The sequence below is a fragment of the Cervus canadensis genome, chromosome 27 (genome assembly GCF_019320065.1).
Source record: "Cervus canadensis isolate Bull #8, Minnesota chromosome 27, ASM1932006v1, whole genome shotgun sequence".
In the NCBI taxonomy this organism is placed as follows: Eukaryota; Metazoa; Chordata; class Mammalia; order Artiodactyla; family Cervidae; genus Cervus; species Cervus canadensis.
This window is the reverse complement of record NC_057412.1, coordinates 48,193,663-48,210,550: the sequence shown is the minus strand read 5'-3', so window position 1 is coordinate 48,210,550 and position 16,888 is coordinate 48,193,663. Positions and strand designations below refer to the sequence as shown.

General features: G+C 40.7%; 1 protein-coding gene across 1 annotated transcript; it reads left to right on the top strand.

Moving 5' to 3' along the window:
* The first annotated feature begins 13,717 nt into the window (after positions 1-13,717).
* LOC122428755 (ATP synthase-coupling factor 6, mitochondrial-like) lies at positions 13,718-14,217 on the top strand. Its single transcript, XM_043448850.1, has one exon. The coding sequence runs from the start codon at positions 13,748-13,750 to the stop codon at positions 14,072-14,074; it is 327 nt and encodes a 108-aa protein (XP_043304785.1). The 5' UTR covers positions 13,718-13,747; the 3' UTR covers positions 14,075-14,217.
* The last annotated feature ends 2,671 nt before the right edge of the window (positions 14,218-16,888 follow it).

The window sequence follows — 16,888 nt, the reverse complement described above, 5'->3', positions numbered from 1 at the left end:
GTTTGCTTTTCACTTTTTTTGAGATAATTATAAAGTACAGTTGTTAAGAAATAATACAAAGAGATCCTAGGTACCCTTGACCCAGTTTCCCTGAAAGGTAACATCTTGCAAAACTAGTATAATATTAGAATGAATGTGTGAATTCCCTAGGACTGCCATAACAAAGCACCACAGTTTAGGTGGTTTAAACAACTGAAAGCTATTCTGTCACTGTTCTGGAGGCTTGAAGTCTGAGAACAACTTGTCAGCAAGGCTGGTTCCTTCCGAGGTCTCTTAACCTCAGAAGCTCAAGTTCAGGTGAGCTGAACACCTCATGGTGTTTGTGGTCAAGGTTGGTTTCTCTTGGCGTGCAGATGGCTGTCTCCCCCCGGGTCTTTATGTCTTCCCTCTGTATGTGTCTTTGTCTGGATTTCTTCTTAAAAGGAAATGAGTCATATTGGATTAGGACCCTTCCTCATAACCTCATCTCAATGTAGGAACCTCTTTTAAAGACTGAATCTCCAAATAGGATTGCATTCTGAGGTCTATCTCAACCATGAATTTTGGTGGGGGAGGTGTAAAATTCAGTCTGTAACAACTAGGGTATAGATATTCATACAGTTAAGATGCAGAATGTGTCCATCACCACAAGATTAGCTCATATTGACCTTTTCAGGTACTTTTACCTCCCTCCTCTCACCCTACTCAACCCCTTAACCCCTGGAATTTATTCATCTTTTCTCCATCTCTGTAATTTTGTCATTTTGAGGACGTCTTATAAATGGTACAGATAGCATGTTACTTTTAGGGATTGTCTTTTTTTTTTTTTTTAATTTTATTTATTTGTTTATTTACTTCTAACTGCACTGGGTCTTGCTCGTTATGCACGGGCTTTCTCGAGTTAGGCAAGCGGGGGCCACTCTGCAGTCTCAGGGTGTGGTGACTTCTTTGGCTGTGGAGCACGGGTTCCGGGGCACTCGGGCTCAGCAGCTGCGGTGAACAGGCTCAGTTGCTCCACAGCATGTGGGATCCTCCCGAACCAGGGATCGAACCCGTGTCCCCTGCCCTGGCAGGCAGACTCTTAACCACTGGGCCACCAAGGAAGTCCCTAGGGATTGTCTTTTTAAACGCAGCAGAATTCTCTGGTGATTGATCCAGGCTGTTGCATGTGCCACTAATGCATCCCTTTTCAAGGCTGAGTGGTATTCTGTAGCATGGGTGCTACAGTTTGACCACTCACGAGTTGAAGGACATGAGGGTTGACTTCAGTTTTTGGCTGTTATCAGTAAATCTGCCATAAGTACCTATGAGCAGGTTCTGAGTGAACACAGTGTTCACTTGCAGGGATAAATACCAGGAGTACAATTGCTGGAATATTTTTTTAAGAAACTGCTTATTTCCCAGAATAGCTGTACCATTTATATTCCCTCCAGTGATATGAGTAGTTCACTAGGAACATGAGTGATCCCATTTCTCTAAATCGTCACCAGCATTTGGTGTCACTATTTTTTAATCAGCATGTGGTGCCGCCGCCATTTAGCTATTCTGATAGGTAGGTAGTACTTCATTGTGGGTTTAGCTTGCATTTCCCTGATACCTAACAATGTTAATATCTTTTCACATGCTAACTTATACACTGAAGTGAAATGTCTGTTTATGTTTTTCCTTGTTTTCTAATGATTTGCCTGTTTACCGCAGAGTCTTAAGCACACTTTATATATTCTAAATACTGGTCCTTGGTCAGACACATGGTTTACAGATATTTTCTGTCTGCAGCTTGTCTTTTCACCCTTCTAACAGAGACTTTTGCAGAGCGACAGCGCTTAGTTTGAGACTTTAGACCTTACTCTTACATTGCATTTTAACTGATTTTTCCTGATACAGATTCGATGGGGAAAGGCAGGGATGTCATTTCAGTACTGTCCAGGGAGTGTGTAATTTCCTCGATTCCGTCTCCCAGAGGCAAAAATCTGAAGTGGTGGACCAGCGTTGCAACTCGTTTACAGCTCGGTTGTATTTGGCAAGCAAAGGAAAATATATCGTCAAGGCATGAGGGCAGGTTCATCAAAAAAAAAAGAGAGGGGCTCAATTTTGGCTCCTCTTTATATATTGTTTTCTCCTCCCCTTGAGCCTGCCCTATGTAAACTGGGCTAGCCAGGAGGGCTGTTTGTTTCACCTGAGGTTCTCATTCCAGTCCTTGGACCTTCCTCTATTTTGGAGAGCTTTCTACTTTGTCTTTTAGCCACCTCTATTTTGGACTCCTTTTTTCCTATTTTAACTACCTAACCCTACTACAGACCGGGGTGGAACTCCAGGGTCCCACACAGTCTCTGCTGGCACTCGGGGGCAGGCAAAGTTCTCCTTACTGCCTAGGAGGAACAGAAGTCCCAGTTTCCTATTCAGCCTTCTCTCCCACCACCCCTGTAGGGTGTTGGTTCGTGGTTGTAACTGGTACAGCTAGAGGCTATAGAGTTACAGCCTCTAGTAAAACACAAGCCTCAGCTCTCCCACCACCATTTTTCTGTGACGTTTGGTATGAATTGAGAGGCTATTGTCTCAGCTTTCTGTCTTGCTAGGACTTCTCTTTCTGGTTTGTTTAGTAGAGAGAACAGACTTTTGTTTCCGCCCTTTCATCTATGCCTGTTGGCATTTCCAGTTGCCAGCCAAAGTCTAGGATTCAAGGGCTTCCCTGGTGGCTCAGATGGCAAAGAATCTGCTTGTCGTGTGGGAGACCTGGGTTCGATCCCTGGGTCAGGAGGAAGGCTAAGAGAAAACCCACGGGGTTCTCTACACTGTAGCTCCTCGGGTCCTGGATTTCCTAGCCTGCTGTCCTTTCTCTTTCTACCTTTCAGAGCCTTATATTATTCTACATACAGTGCTCAGCGTTTTTATTGTACTTAGTGGAACAAAAAGAGGCAGGTGCTTCTTCGTAGTCTGCCTGGAAGCAGTGATAGGGACGCCCTTCTCTGTCACTTTAGCTTCTTTGAGACCCCAAACACCCACCTCAGAGGGTGGTGCAGAAGACTAAACAAGACCAGATATGAGGTGCTTGACTCACCGTAGACAGTGAACTGCTGAACTGTTTCTCTTTGAAATGAAACTATGCGACTAGCCTTCTGATCTTTCAGGTGCATTTTATAAGACTTCCTCTGAATCTTCTAGTCCCAGGGATCAGTATCTGCCAGACCTTTACATCCTCTCAATACCAATAAGACTATTCCTGCCTTTCCCCCTTGGAGCTGACAATTTTGTATAGGGATGTGATTTCCTTAACAAAGCCCCTTGTCTGTAGCTGACACTCAAACATCTACTCAAATGCATGTATCATGGTGAATTTTAGGAGTGCCTTGGGGGCAATTCTCTCACAATAGGGCCATTTCCCCAGTAACAGAATGGGCATGACACCAGATATTTACCTCATAGGAACAGTGGCTCCACATGCCAATCCTCTCTTCTGAATGATACCCACACCTTAAAAAAAAAAAAAAAAGGCACACTGCCAGAATAATGCAATAAAATCCTCCCGTTTGCACTGGTCTTTCCCTTTTTTTTTTTTCCCAGTTCCACCATTGTTCCACAGCAGGGGGAAGTAAAATTACAGTGAAGACAGCAAAATGGAAGAGGAGACAGTTACCAACAGAGTCAAAGACTTTTGTGTAAGGGAGGATTCAGGCTTCCACCCCAGCAGTCACAAACCAGGATTTCCCTCACTGTAGAACAGCAATCCAGGGACATAGATAGTGTAATGTACAGATACAGAGTCCTATTTCTCCTGAACTAAATTCCTGGATGAGAGCTATGCATAATCAAATTTAACTATGACATTCCAAAAGCACATAATTTATTGGGCAAAGAACACTTTTAAAATAATTTTGCAATTCTAAAACAATGGACTATGCAATGAAAGTTTCTTTTGGTTATTAAATAGTTATTTAGAGCTGGAGACAATAACCCTGAGGTTAATTGGTTCAGCTTCCAGGTTCTAACAAGGTAAAAGTCATCTGAAGGTGAAGATGCTCTAATGTGTTTTGAGAAACCTCAGGTATGTCAAATTTGGTTGCCACTCCAGTGGTCTGTTTAAAATGTTTACACTTCCTTAAAAACAATAAATGAATCCATCTAACTTTTTACATGCTCATTTTAAAAGATTTTTCTGGAAGATGTAAATTTGCCAGAATCTCCAACCTACTCTGAAGGAGAGTTGAAGGATAAAAATTCCTTAGAAGAAGCCTATTTTATTTGAAGGTCAGATGTGTGTATACTTCTGTGGAAATGGATTTTGTCTCTGCATGTTACACAAGGAACTCCCGTCCCCAGAAACATAGATTTATCATCTCCATATGAGTCAGATATGTTGTCATATTTTTTCTCCTATTCACCTGTAGATGTCAAGTTTTCCCAGACTTGGATTGTATTTCTTCAGTTACCAGTGGATGTGAAGGATGTTTCAAATGACAAGGAAACTGTTTACTTACCTATATACTTTTTAAAAAGCCTTGTGGACAAGTATTATATTTCTTCACCCTGTCATCCTAGTAACTAGGGTCCTCATTACCTGGACAGTAATAAGCACTTATTGAATGAAAGGAGTGTGAAAGGAGAAGAAAAACAAAAGGAGTTAACTCAAGCATTTATTTTTAAAACTTATGATGAGTGCTCAAGTTGAGTGTTCTAGGGGGAGAAGACACTTAAAAGATTTTATAGGCTATATTAAGGAAGGTCAATTTCATTATGAAAGTTGTTGAAGGGTATGAGAAAACTGAGGTTGTGTTATTAATAATCACAGGAGAAAATGCAAGGACATCAAGATTGGTTTAGCAGCCATTGATGGGACAGTTTGGTTTAGTAAGAACTGGAGAGGAACCATTGAGGCTAAGGTTTTTCAGGGTTCAGTGAAAAACTTTTAGTCTTTCAGAATCTTGCACAGGAAAAATAATGTAACTGGGAACCTCAGAAATACATATTTCTACTTTTCAATGGACTGAATGTTGCCTTACAATAGGAGCATTCAAAATAGCCTGTGGGGATGGAAAGAAGATGAGAGATGAACAGAAACATGAAGCGTCTAGAAGCAGAACAGGTAAACCAGAAAGCAATACGTTTTGTTAACAGCAGGATTGTGTTAGATAACAAGGGAAAGCAGCAAGTTGGCTTTAATAAAGGAAATATTTGGGGACAAACAGGTTCTTTTTCCTGAACCAGTTAACTTTTTTCCTTCTCCTCCACTGGGAGCTTTCCTCCCAGGAGTTCTTTTGGGTAAGTTAGATTTATATTGAATGTTGATTTTATTTAAAGGATCTAATTACCAAAATATGCAACCTTACTTTTGAATAAGAAATATTTGGGGGAAAGCTAGAATTAAATAAAGTACATAATAAAGAGCTATCAGTATTTACAGTTTGAGAAGTATGGTGGATTAAATACCCTAAACAACCATTTCCAACCTAATCTAAGAGTTTATGCAAATATTTTAAAAATCTTCTATAAAATGTCAATAGACAAAATTAAGGAACATAAGAAAAAATGCCCTCAAATTACTTAAAACCAGGAATGTTGGATAAATAGGCGCCAAATCCATTTCTTGACCTCCAGTTTCTGAGGAACCGTAGAGATTCTCAAGTAGATTCTTTGTGAGCTAAAATGGGGGAGAATTAGGTCCTATGGCCCATCTAGTTAGGGAATCTAATAGAACAAGTGTTAGTCACTCAGTCCTGTCTGACTCTTTGCGACCCCATGGACTGCAGTCCACCAGGCTCCTCTGTCCATGGGATTCTCCAGGCAAGAACACTGGAGTGGGTAGCCATGCCCTTCTCTAGGGGATCTTCCTGATCTTAGGGATCAAACCTGGGTCTCCCACACTGTGGGCAGATTCCTTACCTTCTGAGCCACCAGGGAAGCCCTAGTATTCTAACAGAATATCCTAATATTCTAATAGAATATCCTGCATAAAATTTTGACTCCTTTGGAACATAAGGTAAAAAAAAAACATTGCCCAAAAGATGACATCAGTAAAACATGACTTTTCAAACATGGTGCTAGGTGAAGGGTAAAGAAACAAAAGTCTCCCAGAATACATATAAACGTCAACTAGTTGTCAAGTTCACTGTCAACACCCAAGCTACCTGTGTGGTCCAAGCAAAGCCGAAGCACAGTTGTACAATCTGCAGTTGTACTGGATTAGGTGTACCTCCAGGATACTAAGATAAGAAAATATCAATCCTCTCCAGGGACTTAACAAGCACCCAGAACTCTTAAGAATTCCCACAGATAAAACTCCAAGAAAACTGAGCACCTCCTTACACCTACCAAAAGACAGATCACAAAGTAATAATGAAAACATATTATGAGTAAGAATTATCAGAAACAGACCCACAAACATTTCAAATATCAGAATTATCAATGAGAACAAAAAGCAAATATATTTAAAGAAATGAGACCTTTGAGAATGAGCTAGGAACAAGAGATTTCAAAGAACAAGAACTAAGAGATTTAAAACACAATCAAATAGAATACGTAGAAAAGAAGATAGTGCATAAAACATAAAGTTCAGAGTATTAATTAAAAAGCTAATTTTATTTGTGCTCTGTCTACACTGGAAGTATAATTTGAAAAAAGAAAATCCAAAATGCATCTTAGAAGGACTGATACAATATAAGAGAGACAGCAAGAGACATGGAGAATAGAATGAATAGAACAGAACAGAATGTCTAATTGGAGTTCCAGGACATGAGAACCTGAGGAAGACATGGATAATGGCTGATAATTTTTATAAGTATTAAAATGTCAAGATTTCCTAAAAGTCTGAAGCAGAAAAAAACAAAACCATACATTGGCACATCATAAATATTAAAGAAAGGCAGATTATGAAGTTAGTCAGAGAGAAGTTGAAAGACAGCCTATAAAATAAAGGCAACAGAACAATGGTTGAACTCTTAAAAGACTATCATGGAAAGTAGAAGATGGAGAAATAATATATGTAAGATAACATCATTTCATACCTAAAGACATTCTGAAGAAAAAGATATTATTCTGTTTTTTTACAACCAGAATAAATTCACTAAGTAAATTCTAATGAATATGATTCAAAAAGAAGGGAAATGATCACAGACAAAAGGTCTGAAATGTAAAAAGTAATGTCTAGCCTCTAGCCCATATCTAATTTGGCAGCATAAAAGTACAAAAGCACGTTGCTCCGGTCTCCCTTTAAGGGAGAACCTATAACAAGGAATACAAGCCACTGACACTCTCTGGCTGTAGCATCTCCAGGATCTACTGTCGTGTTTGGGCCAAAGACAATCCTCCCCAAACAGCTCCCAGCCAAGGACAGAAAAACAGCAGTACTGGAATGGGATTACTTCTGGCCAAGGCCAGCATTCTGTGACGCTATCTTTGCTCCGGAGCTCTCTGTCAAACTTAAGACACTTCAGCTTCACACTTTTCCTGTCCAATCTGTCCTTCCTTCCCTGACCTATTTCATAAATGTCAGATCTGCATCATAGTCAGAAGGCTTTCCCTATTCCTGCTTACTTTCCTCTTTATATTTCACAGGCATTACCAGCAAAAATATACAAACAAACAAAAAACCTCATCAGGTCAGGGCTAAGAGTAGGAAAGGCGGTATTAGGGTTTGGCTCATTCATAGCAATGGGGTTTATGGGCAAAAATAGGAGAGAGGTGGTGGTGCTTAAATACCATAAACCAGGGACCCCCAAATTACCTTAACCACCAGCAAATTTAGAAGGGCAGCTAAGGGGCTTATCCCACAGGGGATTGCAGTGTCTAGAGACAAAACAGACCAGCAGCTAGTAAGGATGCTGCTACTACATACAAACAAAATAAGGTAAGAATGGAAAAGCAGAAAGCTGAGTGCAGTCATCTCTTTTAAAAGTCACATTCTTCTCTGTAGCTCCCAAACTCAATAGTTTTCCCTGGAACTTACTGACTGAAGAGGTGGCTGAGTCCTCAGGGTGAAAGACTTTTCAAAACCATAGTAGATATGTACTGTAAAGATTCCATTAGTTATTTTCCAATGAAAATTATGGCCATTTACTTGAACATAGGGGAAAGGAGAATACCCAGATATCCCAAGACTTTGGGGCATAAGGTTTTTACAAACACTGATAATAAGGTTCCTCTGTTAGAGGGGGACATGCAAATTCCAGGTAAGAAATGGATTCCACTGACTTACAGCACATCTACTTGGCTTGCAGAACCACACATCATCAGGTTCTTAGTCCTCAAATAGATAATTAGGATTGACATATGTGTCAGTTAGCATAACCCCCACATCGGGTCCTTGTCCTAGTGGTAGGAGCGATAAGAGGGGGGAGGTCTCTAAAACGCTTTTACACTACATATAGTAGTAAATATACGACAATATCATATTCCAAAAAGAATACAAGGGTGGTGGTCCCTACTCCATTTCTATTGAATGTGCCGCTCTGATCCTAGAGGAATTGAGTGCATCCTAAAGAGTGTCTATGGACCACTGCAGGCTCACCGCCTGGTGGCCGCTGTTGCAGCCACTGTGGTGTCACTGCCAGAGCAGACTAACAAGGCCTCGGGTGCGTGGCACACAGCCAGAGGTGGAACATTTTTTTTTTCTGATCCAACCAGGAATGAGAATCAGAACACTTGCATTCATGTGAAACAGACAAAATCTCTCTATAATTTTGCCTAAAGGACAGCTAACAATGTCCTCACTTAATAAGGCCCTCTGCTCACACGCTGTCCAAGAGATCTGGACCATCAGCGAGGATTCACCTTACCAGTTACAACCACGAGATCAAATGGAATGGTAAAGCTAGGGTTACTTCCTCCAAGTCCCCACGCAGGCAGAGAAGCCCATGGGAACCCTGGAGAAGCCGTCTCCTGAACAGGTGTGGACTATGACAGCAATGTATAGTTCCACAGAAAGTGAAACTCACACAGCCGAGTCCAGTTCTGTGCGATCCCATGGACTGTAGCCCAGCAGGCTCCTCCGTCCATGGAATCCTCCAGGCGAAAATATTGGAGTGGGTTACCTTTCCCTTCTCCAGGGGATCGTCCTGACTCGGGGATAGAACCCAGGTCTCCTGTGTTGCAGGCAGATTTTTCTTTACCATCTGAGCCATCAGGGAAGCCCAAAGTTCCATTAGGACATCCCGTAAAGAGAAAACCTCCCGCAGGGACTACAGTTGGCTGACAGCTTCCAAGGACTGTGCTTTTGAAATCTCCCACAGCACTGAAATCTCTGCAGGCAGGCTGTGCTCAGGCCCTCTGGTATAAGATCCTGGCCATTTTTCCTAAAAGGGCATTCCTTAAAGGGCATTCTTTGCTCCAGAGCTCCCGATTAGGTTGACCAAGCGACTTTCTCTGAGATCTACCTAGTCTGAAGTGCTTTGTCCTTAATTCTCCTTCTTTTACAAGTATCAGACCTACATCACAGTCTAAAGACTGCAGTTGACTACACCTGAAGATCCTGCACTTCTTGCCCCAGAGGTTCTGAACTAACAGTCAACTATAAATCTGATGATACTACATGCAGCACAGCCCCTACTGCTAACAGAAAACATCTAGCACTTTCTATTGATGCTGAACCGATTATGAAATATTGTTATTTTATTCCCTTCATTTTCCTATCTACTGATCTAGCATCCTTAGTCCAGCAACATGATTAACCTTACCTAATAAAAGAGAACCTCATGTTTCTCCTTCTATACTTTGAAAAGCATCCATTGTAGAACAGATCTTTTGGACATGCCCATATCAGATTCAGACTTTTTTTGTTATTGATAAGTTTTATCTTAAAAGTGAAAGGTAATAATACCAGAATGGTATTGTTGGATAAGCAATTACTCTAGACTCTCTCATAGAACCCAATCCCTTAACAGAAGCCAAATCAGCTCAAAAAGTTGAACTTGTAGTCATACAAAGGGCATGTTAAATTGCCAAAAAATATGATACACACACATTACTGATACAGTTTTGGAATAGTTCATTCCAAATAGTTCAGGACTTTGAAATGCTATGGAAACCCTAAGATTTTATACCTGAGAAAGTTGCTATCATCAAGATAGAAGCCTGTAGTAAAAAAGACAGCCATAGTACACCACCATTCTTAACAGGTGGTGTTAACAAAAGTTCTAGTACAAATGCACTCTCTTACAGAACAGAAAGGAAAACACTTACACAGAAGTTCAAGGAGTCCACAATAGAAGCATAAAATTATACCTCAAAATCTGGGCAAAAACAGAAGTCATCACGTTTTAAAAGTCATGAAAAATCTGTGAAATCGAGGAAAGATGCCTGGTGTCACCAGATAACTTGCAAAGAACCTTGCTAAAATCCTCCATAATACAGTTAATTGTAATTGAGACAAATTGCTTCTGATATTAAATATTAATGGGAAACCTTTTCTAGAAGAGAGGATATACCCAGTTTATGCTCCAATCTGTAATTAACATAATGCTAAAAAAACGACAAAGGTAACACGGACTGAAACTACAAATGACAGGATTGGTTGAACATCTCTAAACAAATTTTATAAAATGGTTTACCCCATAGGTGAATATGTAGTAGTAGTAATAGAATATTTATTTTCTGGATGGTGGTCAAAGACACAGCAATTGCAGTGAACATAATTTAAAAAGAAAGACTAAGTTTTCGTAACTTCTACCTAGGTCAGCCTAACATTTATCCCCATCCACTGATAGGGAAAGACATTTTGGTGGGGAGCAATTATTCATGGTTTATGAAAGGCTTTGTCCTTAATTCAGAAACTTCACTGTCCTTATTAATCCTAAACTCTCTGTAAAAGTTGAAATATTCTTAACATTATTAGAAAGTTACAACTATTAGAGACCTTAAAATGACATTCAACTGCAAGTCAACTGCTGATTCTAGATCCTCAGAGGAAGCAGGCAACTGAGTGAAGTAGATATTTCTGCCCCAAAGCATCTGCATGAGATATCCAGAACCATTAATGGCCTGACTCTACACTGACCAAGAACTGGGCAAACAAAGTAAAACTGAATAGACGTGGGGACCAGCCAGGACAGAACTGTTTCCATCACCACCTACTACAGACGCCCTAGAAAAGGGTGTCAAGTCTCCTTATGTCCAATATTTAAGGTACTACAAAGGCAGGATAGAACTAGGCAAAGGAACTTGAGCTGGCTTGATATTAAAAACAGCAAAAGCCATCAAGAAGTTGATGTAAACACACTCTCTTGACAGCCATAGACCGGCCTTGGAGTTCCTTTCCACCTTGGCCCTGGGGATTCCATGACTGCTGACCTGGTTTTTACCACCATGTACCAGCCTGACTCATAAACCCTAAACAACTCTGCCCTGGCACATGCCTACCAGGTGCAAAAGCCTCAGTAAGACCTTCAAAAGGAGAGATATAAAGACCAAAGGCATTGTACTAGATTCTCTCAAGATCATAAGATACCTTTTCCTAGCCCCAAAGGTAGGCATGATAGCTGCAACTCCTTAGGCCAAAACATACAAAGCACTTGTTGTTTTCGTTCAGTCGCCAAGTTGTGTCTGACTCTTTGCAACCCTAGGGACCACAGCACACCAGGCTTCTCTGTCCTCCACTGTCTCCCAGAGTTTGCTTAAATTCATGTCCATTGAGTCAGTAATGCATCCAGCCATCTCATCTTCTGTCTCCCCCTTGGCCCTCTCTAGCCTATCCAGACTTCTTTATCCTCTTCATCCATCTCTCATGCCCTGGCAGTCAGGTTGGGCCTGAGACTTAATGCTCAGCAAATTCTAAACATAAAGCTGGTGTCAGCTCCCTCAAGTCTTATGGAAGAGTCTATTGCCCACCCCCACCCCCAGAGTAGAGGAGCATCATTCATTTTTCTACCTCCCCCAAGTCGGTACTTCAAAACATTAGTGTCTAAATTATTCAAGAATCCCTTGAAAGCACACACACACAAAGCTGGAGCCTGAGTAGCCATAACACAATACCTTGAAAATTCCTGACTATGCAAGCATACTTTGAAAAGGACAGGTAATACCAAATTACCCATTTATTCTTTCTCCCTGTGTGAAAGGATCAGGGAAGAAGGCAAATCATATGAGAAATATCCTCATATGTAACAATTTGTAACAGGGGGAAACAGATATTCAATATCTTAATATTAGATACTGATGACTTAGATATTTATACTTACTTAGTGTTACTTGAACATTATATTGAACTTATATGCAGAGTACATCATGCAAAATGCTGGGCTGGATGAAGCACAAGCTGGAATCAAGATTGACAGGAGAATTATCAACAACCTCAGATATGCAGATGACACCACCCCTATGGCAGAAAGTGAAGAGGATCTAAAGAACCTCTTGATGAAAGTGAAAGAGGAGAGTGAAAAAGTTGGCTTAAAACTCAACATTCAAAAAACTAAGATGAAGGCATTTGGTCCCATCACTTCATCGCAAATAGATGGGAAAACAATGGGAACAATGAGAGACTTTATCTGGGGGGGCTCCAAAATCACTGCAGATGGTGACTGCAGCCATGAAATTAAAAGACACTTGCTCCTTGGAAGAAAAGTTATGACCAACCTAGACAGCATATTAAAAAGCAGAGACATTACTTTGCCAACAAAGGTTCATCTAGTCAAAGCTGTGATTTTTCCAGTAGTCATGTACAGGTGTGAGAGTTGGACTATAAAAGGCTGAGCACCGAAGTATTGATGCTTAGAACTGTGGTGTTGGAGAAGACTCTTGAGAGTCCCTTGGACTGCAAGGAGATCCAACCAGTCCATCCTAAAGGAAATCAGTCCTGGATATTCATTGGAAGGTTGATGCTGAAACTGAAACTCCAATACTTTGGCCACCTGATGCAAAGAACTGATTCACTAGAAAAGACCCTGATGCTGGGAAAGACTGAAGGCAGGAGGAGAAGGGGACGACAGAGGACAAGATAGTTGGATGGCATCACCGACTCGATGAACACGAGTTTGAGCAAGTTCTGGGAGTTGTTGATGGACAGGGAGGCCTGGTGTCCTGTAGTCCATGGGGTAGCAAAGAGTCGGACATGACTGAGTGACTGAACTGCGCATTATGTTTAGTAACTGACTTAGAAATATGAACCTAAGGAGAAAATGAAACAATTAATTGTTCCCTCCTTCTGATTCAGTATCCAGAGGGAGACAGTCCATTAAGCAGCAGAACCTCAAAGTTACGTGCTACACTAGTCATTCATCTTAGAAGAATGTCCAGATCATTATACAAGTTAAGTATTTAAAAAAGGAGATATCATCTAACAAAAATCTCAAATTATTTGGCATTGGTCTAGGAGCTAGATAGAAAGAAAATGAACTTTGGCAGCTGAAAGAGTTACAGTCCGTATTACACAGCAGTGAAACATTTGGTTAGGTTGTCTGTCACCTGTGATACTTGAAAGGTATGTAATGTACATGCTTGATAAACTTGTATCTCAGAGGGATAGGCTAGAAGAAAGAATTTTAATTACCATAGGTTGTATCTGCCAACAAATAATAAATAGATGAAATTATTTAACTTGGAGGAAAAGCTAGCTGATTTATAAGAATGAATGAAAGGGAACAGAGCAGATCTGGAAAGTCCAGGACTTGCAGAGTTGAGAAAGGTAATGCTTTTCCCCCAACTGATAAAAGATAAAAATAATAAGACATCTGATCCAAAAGAAAGGTTTATTAAAATTTAGCCTTAATGCTCCTGTTTGGCTTCTGTCTCACCTAGAGCCGTCCGGTCGCAGAGTGTCTCCGAGACGCTTCCTGTCCGGATCACCATGATTCTTCAGAGGCTCTTCAGGCTCTCCTCTGATGTTCAGTCTGCAATCTCAGCCTCTCTGAGGCGGAACATTGGTGTCACAGCAGTGGCGTTTAATAAGGAGCTTGATCCTGTGCAGAAACTCTTCGTGGACAAGATTAGAGAATATAGAACTAAGCGCCAGACATCTGGAGGACCTGTTGATGCTGGCCCAGAGTATCAGCAAGACCTAGACCGGGAGCTTTTTAAGCTTAAACAAATGTATGGTAAAGCAGACATGAATACGTTCCCTAACTGCACGTTTGAAGACCCCAAGTTCGAAGCTGTCAAGAAACCACAGTCTTGAAGAAGTAATGTAAAACTGATCTGATAATCTGTCCTAGTTGACTTGCTCAGCTGCCCAGAAGTAACAGAATAAACACATTTCACCGCTGTCAAATGTTCTTTTAATTCTGATTTCAAATAAATGATTTGGTGATGTTAGGTATAAAAAAAAAATTTAGTCTCATAGCAAGAACTAAATCAAAAGCTTAGCTGAAACTGAAAACTTCTGAATGGTTATAATGATCAGACACCATAGATCTAGTTAAGGTTGTGGCATCTCCTACATCATTTTTAAGAGGACAAAATGACTCAGTGAAAGCAGACAAGGCTGTGACTCCCCCACCAGACCCTCACAGGTTGAAGCTGTTACTTAACTGAACTCAGCCCAGCACGAAAATCACTGCGGACGTCTACTGGCACATACAGCTGACTGGAATCAAACAGACGAGAATGCAATCCAATGTGTAGTTTTAGTCCAAAGAACCATAAGCCTAGACCAAAATTTCATGATTATTTGAAACTTAAAATGCTTCTTGGCCCTACAGCACAAGCTGAGAAAGCATCTTCATCTCTAAGAAAGATGTATTCTCTAATGCTCGCCTCAGATGTAGCCACGGAATATAGTGGAGAAGCTTCCCAGAGCCTAAGCCAAGGACCTTGGAAAAATGAACTTGGAAGTCCTTGCCACAGAGCAAAATTGAGCTCTAATTAGAAATATCCCCCATCCACTGCAGAAAGAATCCAAACAACACATTCCCAGGGAGATCTTTAAACTGCCATTGACTTTCAAATTTCCCATTTTTTCTCAACCTGAACAGGATTGTTTCAGTTATCCTTTCTTTTTTCCACCAAAGTATAATGATTGTGTGAGAAAGTAATAAATTTTCCTCTTAGTTCATAGGTTTCCAGATAATGAAGGGCCCTAACTGGACCTGATGAAAAGAATTCCATTTATTACTTAGCGATGCTGGGCTTTGAGTCTGATGCACAGACAGGAAGCAAACTGCATGGAATCTCTCAAGAAAGGACTGTGTTCTGGCTGCAAGAAAGAAAGTGTTGACCTGCGTATCTGACAGCCAGAAAGACAGACGATAGAGGTTTTTGCTGACTATTTCCATTTTGATTATTTCTCGTAAAAACAGGATTACACCTCCTGGACCTTCTGGAAATGGGTAAATGACCAATGACCAAAAACAAGACCAGGAGCTGACTGTGGCTCAGATCATGAATTCCTTATTGCTAAATTCACACTTGAAGAAAGTAGGGAAAGCCACTAGACCATTCAGGTATGACCTAAATCAAATCCCTAATAATTATACAGTGGAAGTGAGAAATAGATTTAAGGGACTAGATCTGATAGATAGAGTGCCTGATGAACTATGGATGAAGGTTCGTGACATTGTACAGGAGACAGGGATCAAGGTCATCCCCAAGATAAAGAAATGCAAAAAAGCAAAATGGCTGTCTAGGGAGGCCTTACAAATAGCTCTGAAAAGAAGAGAGGCGAAAGGCAAAGGAGAAAGGAAGGATATACCCATTTGAATGCAGAGTTCCAAAGAATAGCAAGGAGACATAAGAAAGCCTTCCTCAGTGATCAGTGCAAAGAAATAGAGGAAAACAATAGAATGGAAAAGACTAAAGATCTCTTCAAGAAAATTAGAGATACCAAGGGAACATTTCATGCAAAGATGGGCTCAATAAAGGACAGAAATGGTATGGACCTAACAGAAGCAGAAGCTATTAAGAAGAGGTGGCAAGAATACACAGAAGAACTGTACAAAAAAGATCTTCACGACCCAGATAATCATGATGGTGTGATCACTCACCTAGAGCCAGACATCCTGGAATGCGAAGTCAAGTGGGCCTTAGGAAACATCACTACGAACAAAGCTAGTGGAGGTGATGGAATTCCAGTTGAGCTATTTCAAATCCTGAAAGATGATGCTGTGAAAGTGCTGCACTCAATATGCCAGCAAATCTGGAAAACTCAGCAGTGGCCACAGGACTGGAAAAGGTCAGTTTTCATTCCAATCCCAAAGAAAGGCAATGCCAACGAATGCTCAAACTACCTCACAATTGCACACATCTCACACTCTAGCAAAGTAATGCTCAAAATTCTCCGAGACAGGCTTCAACAGTATGTGAACCAAGAACCTCCAGATGTTCAAGCTGGTTTTAGAAAAGGCAGAGGAACCAGAGATCAAATTGCCAACATCTGTTGGATCATCAAAAAGCAAGAGAGTTCCAGAAAAACATCTATTTCTACTTTTTGACTATGCCAAAGCCTTTGACTGTGTGGATCAGAACAAACTGTGGAGAATTCTTCAAGAGATGGGAATACCAGACCACCTTGCCTGCTTTCTGAGAACTCTGTATGCAGGTCAGGAAGCAACAGTTAGAACTGGACATGAAACAACAGACTGGTTCCAAATAGGGAAAGTAAATGAAGGTTGTATATTGTCACCCTGCTTATTTAACTTATATGCAGAGTACATATGAGAAACGCTGGGCTGGAGGAAGCACAGGCTGGAATCAAGATTGCCGGGAGAGATATCTATAACCTCAGATATACAGATGACACTACCCTAATGGCAGAAAGTGAAGAAGAACTAAAAAACCTCTTGAAAGTGAAAGGGGAGAATGAAAAAGTTGGCTTCAAACTCAGCATTCAAAAAACTAAGATCATGGGATCTGGTCCCATCACTTCGTGGCAAATAAAATAGATGAAGAAACTGTGGAAACAGTGACAGACTTTATTTGTTTGATCTCCAAAATCACTGCAGATGGTGACTACAGCCATGAAATTAAAAGATGCGTACTCCTTGGAAGAAAAGTA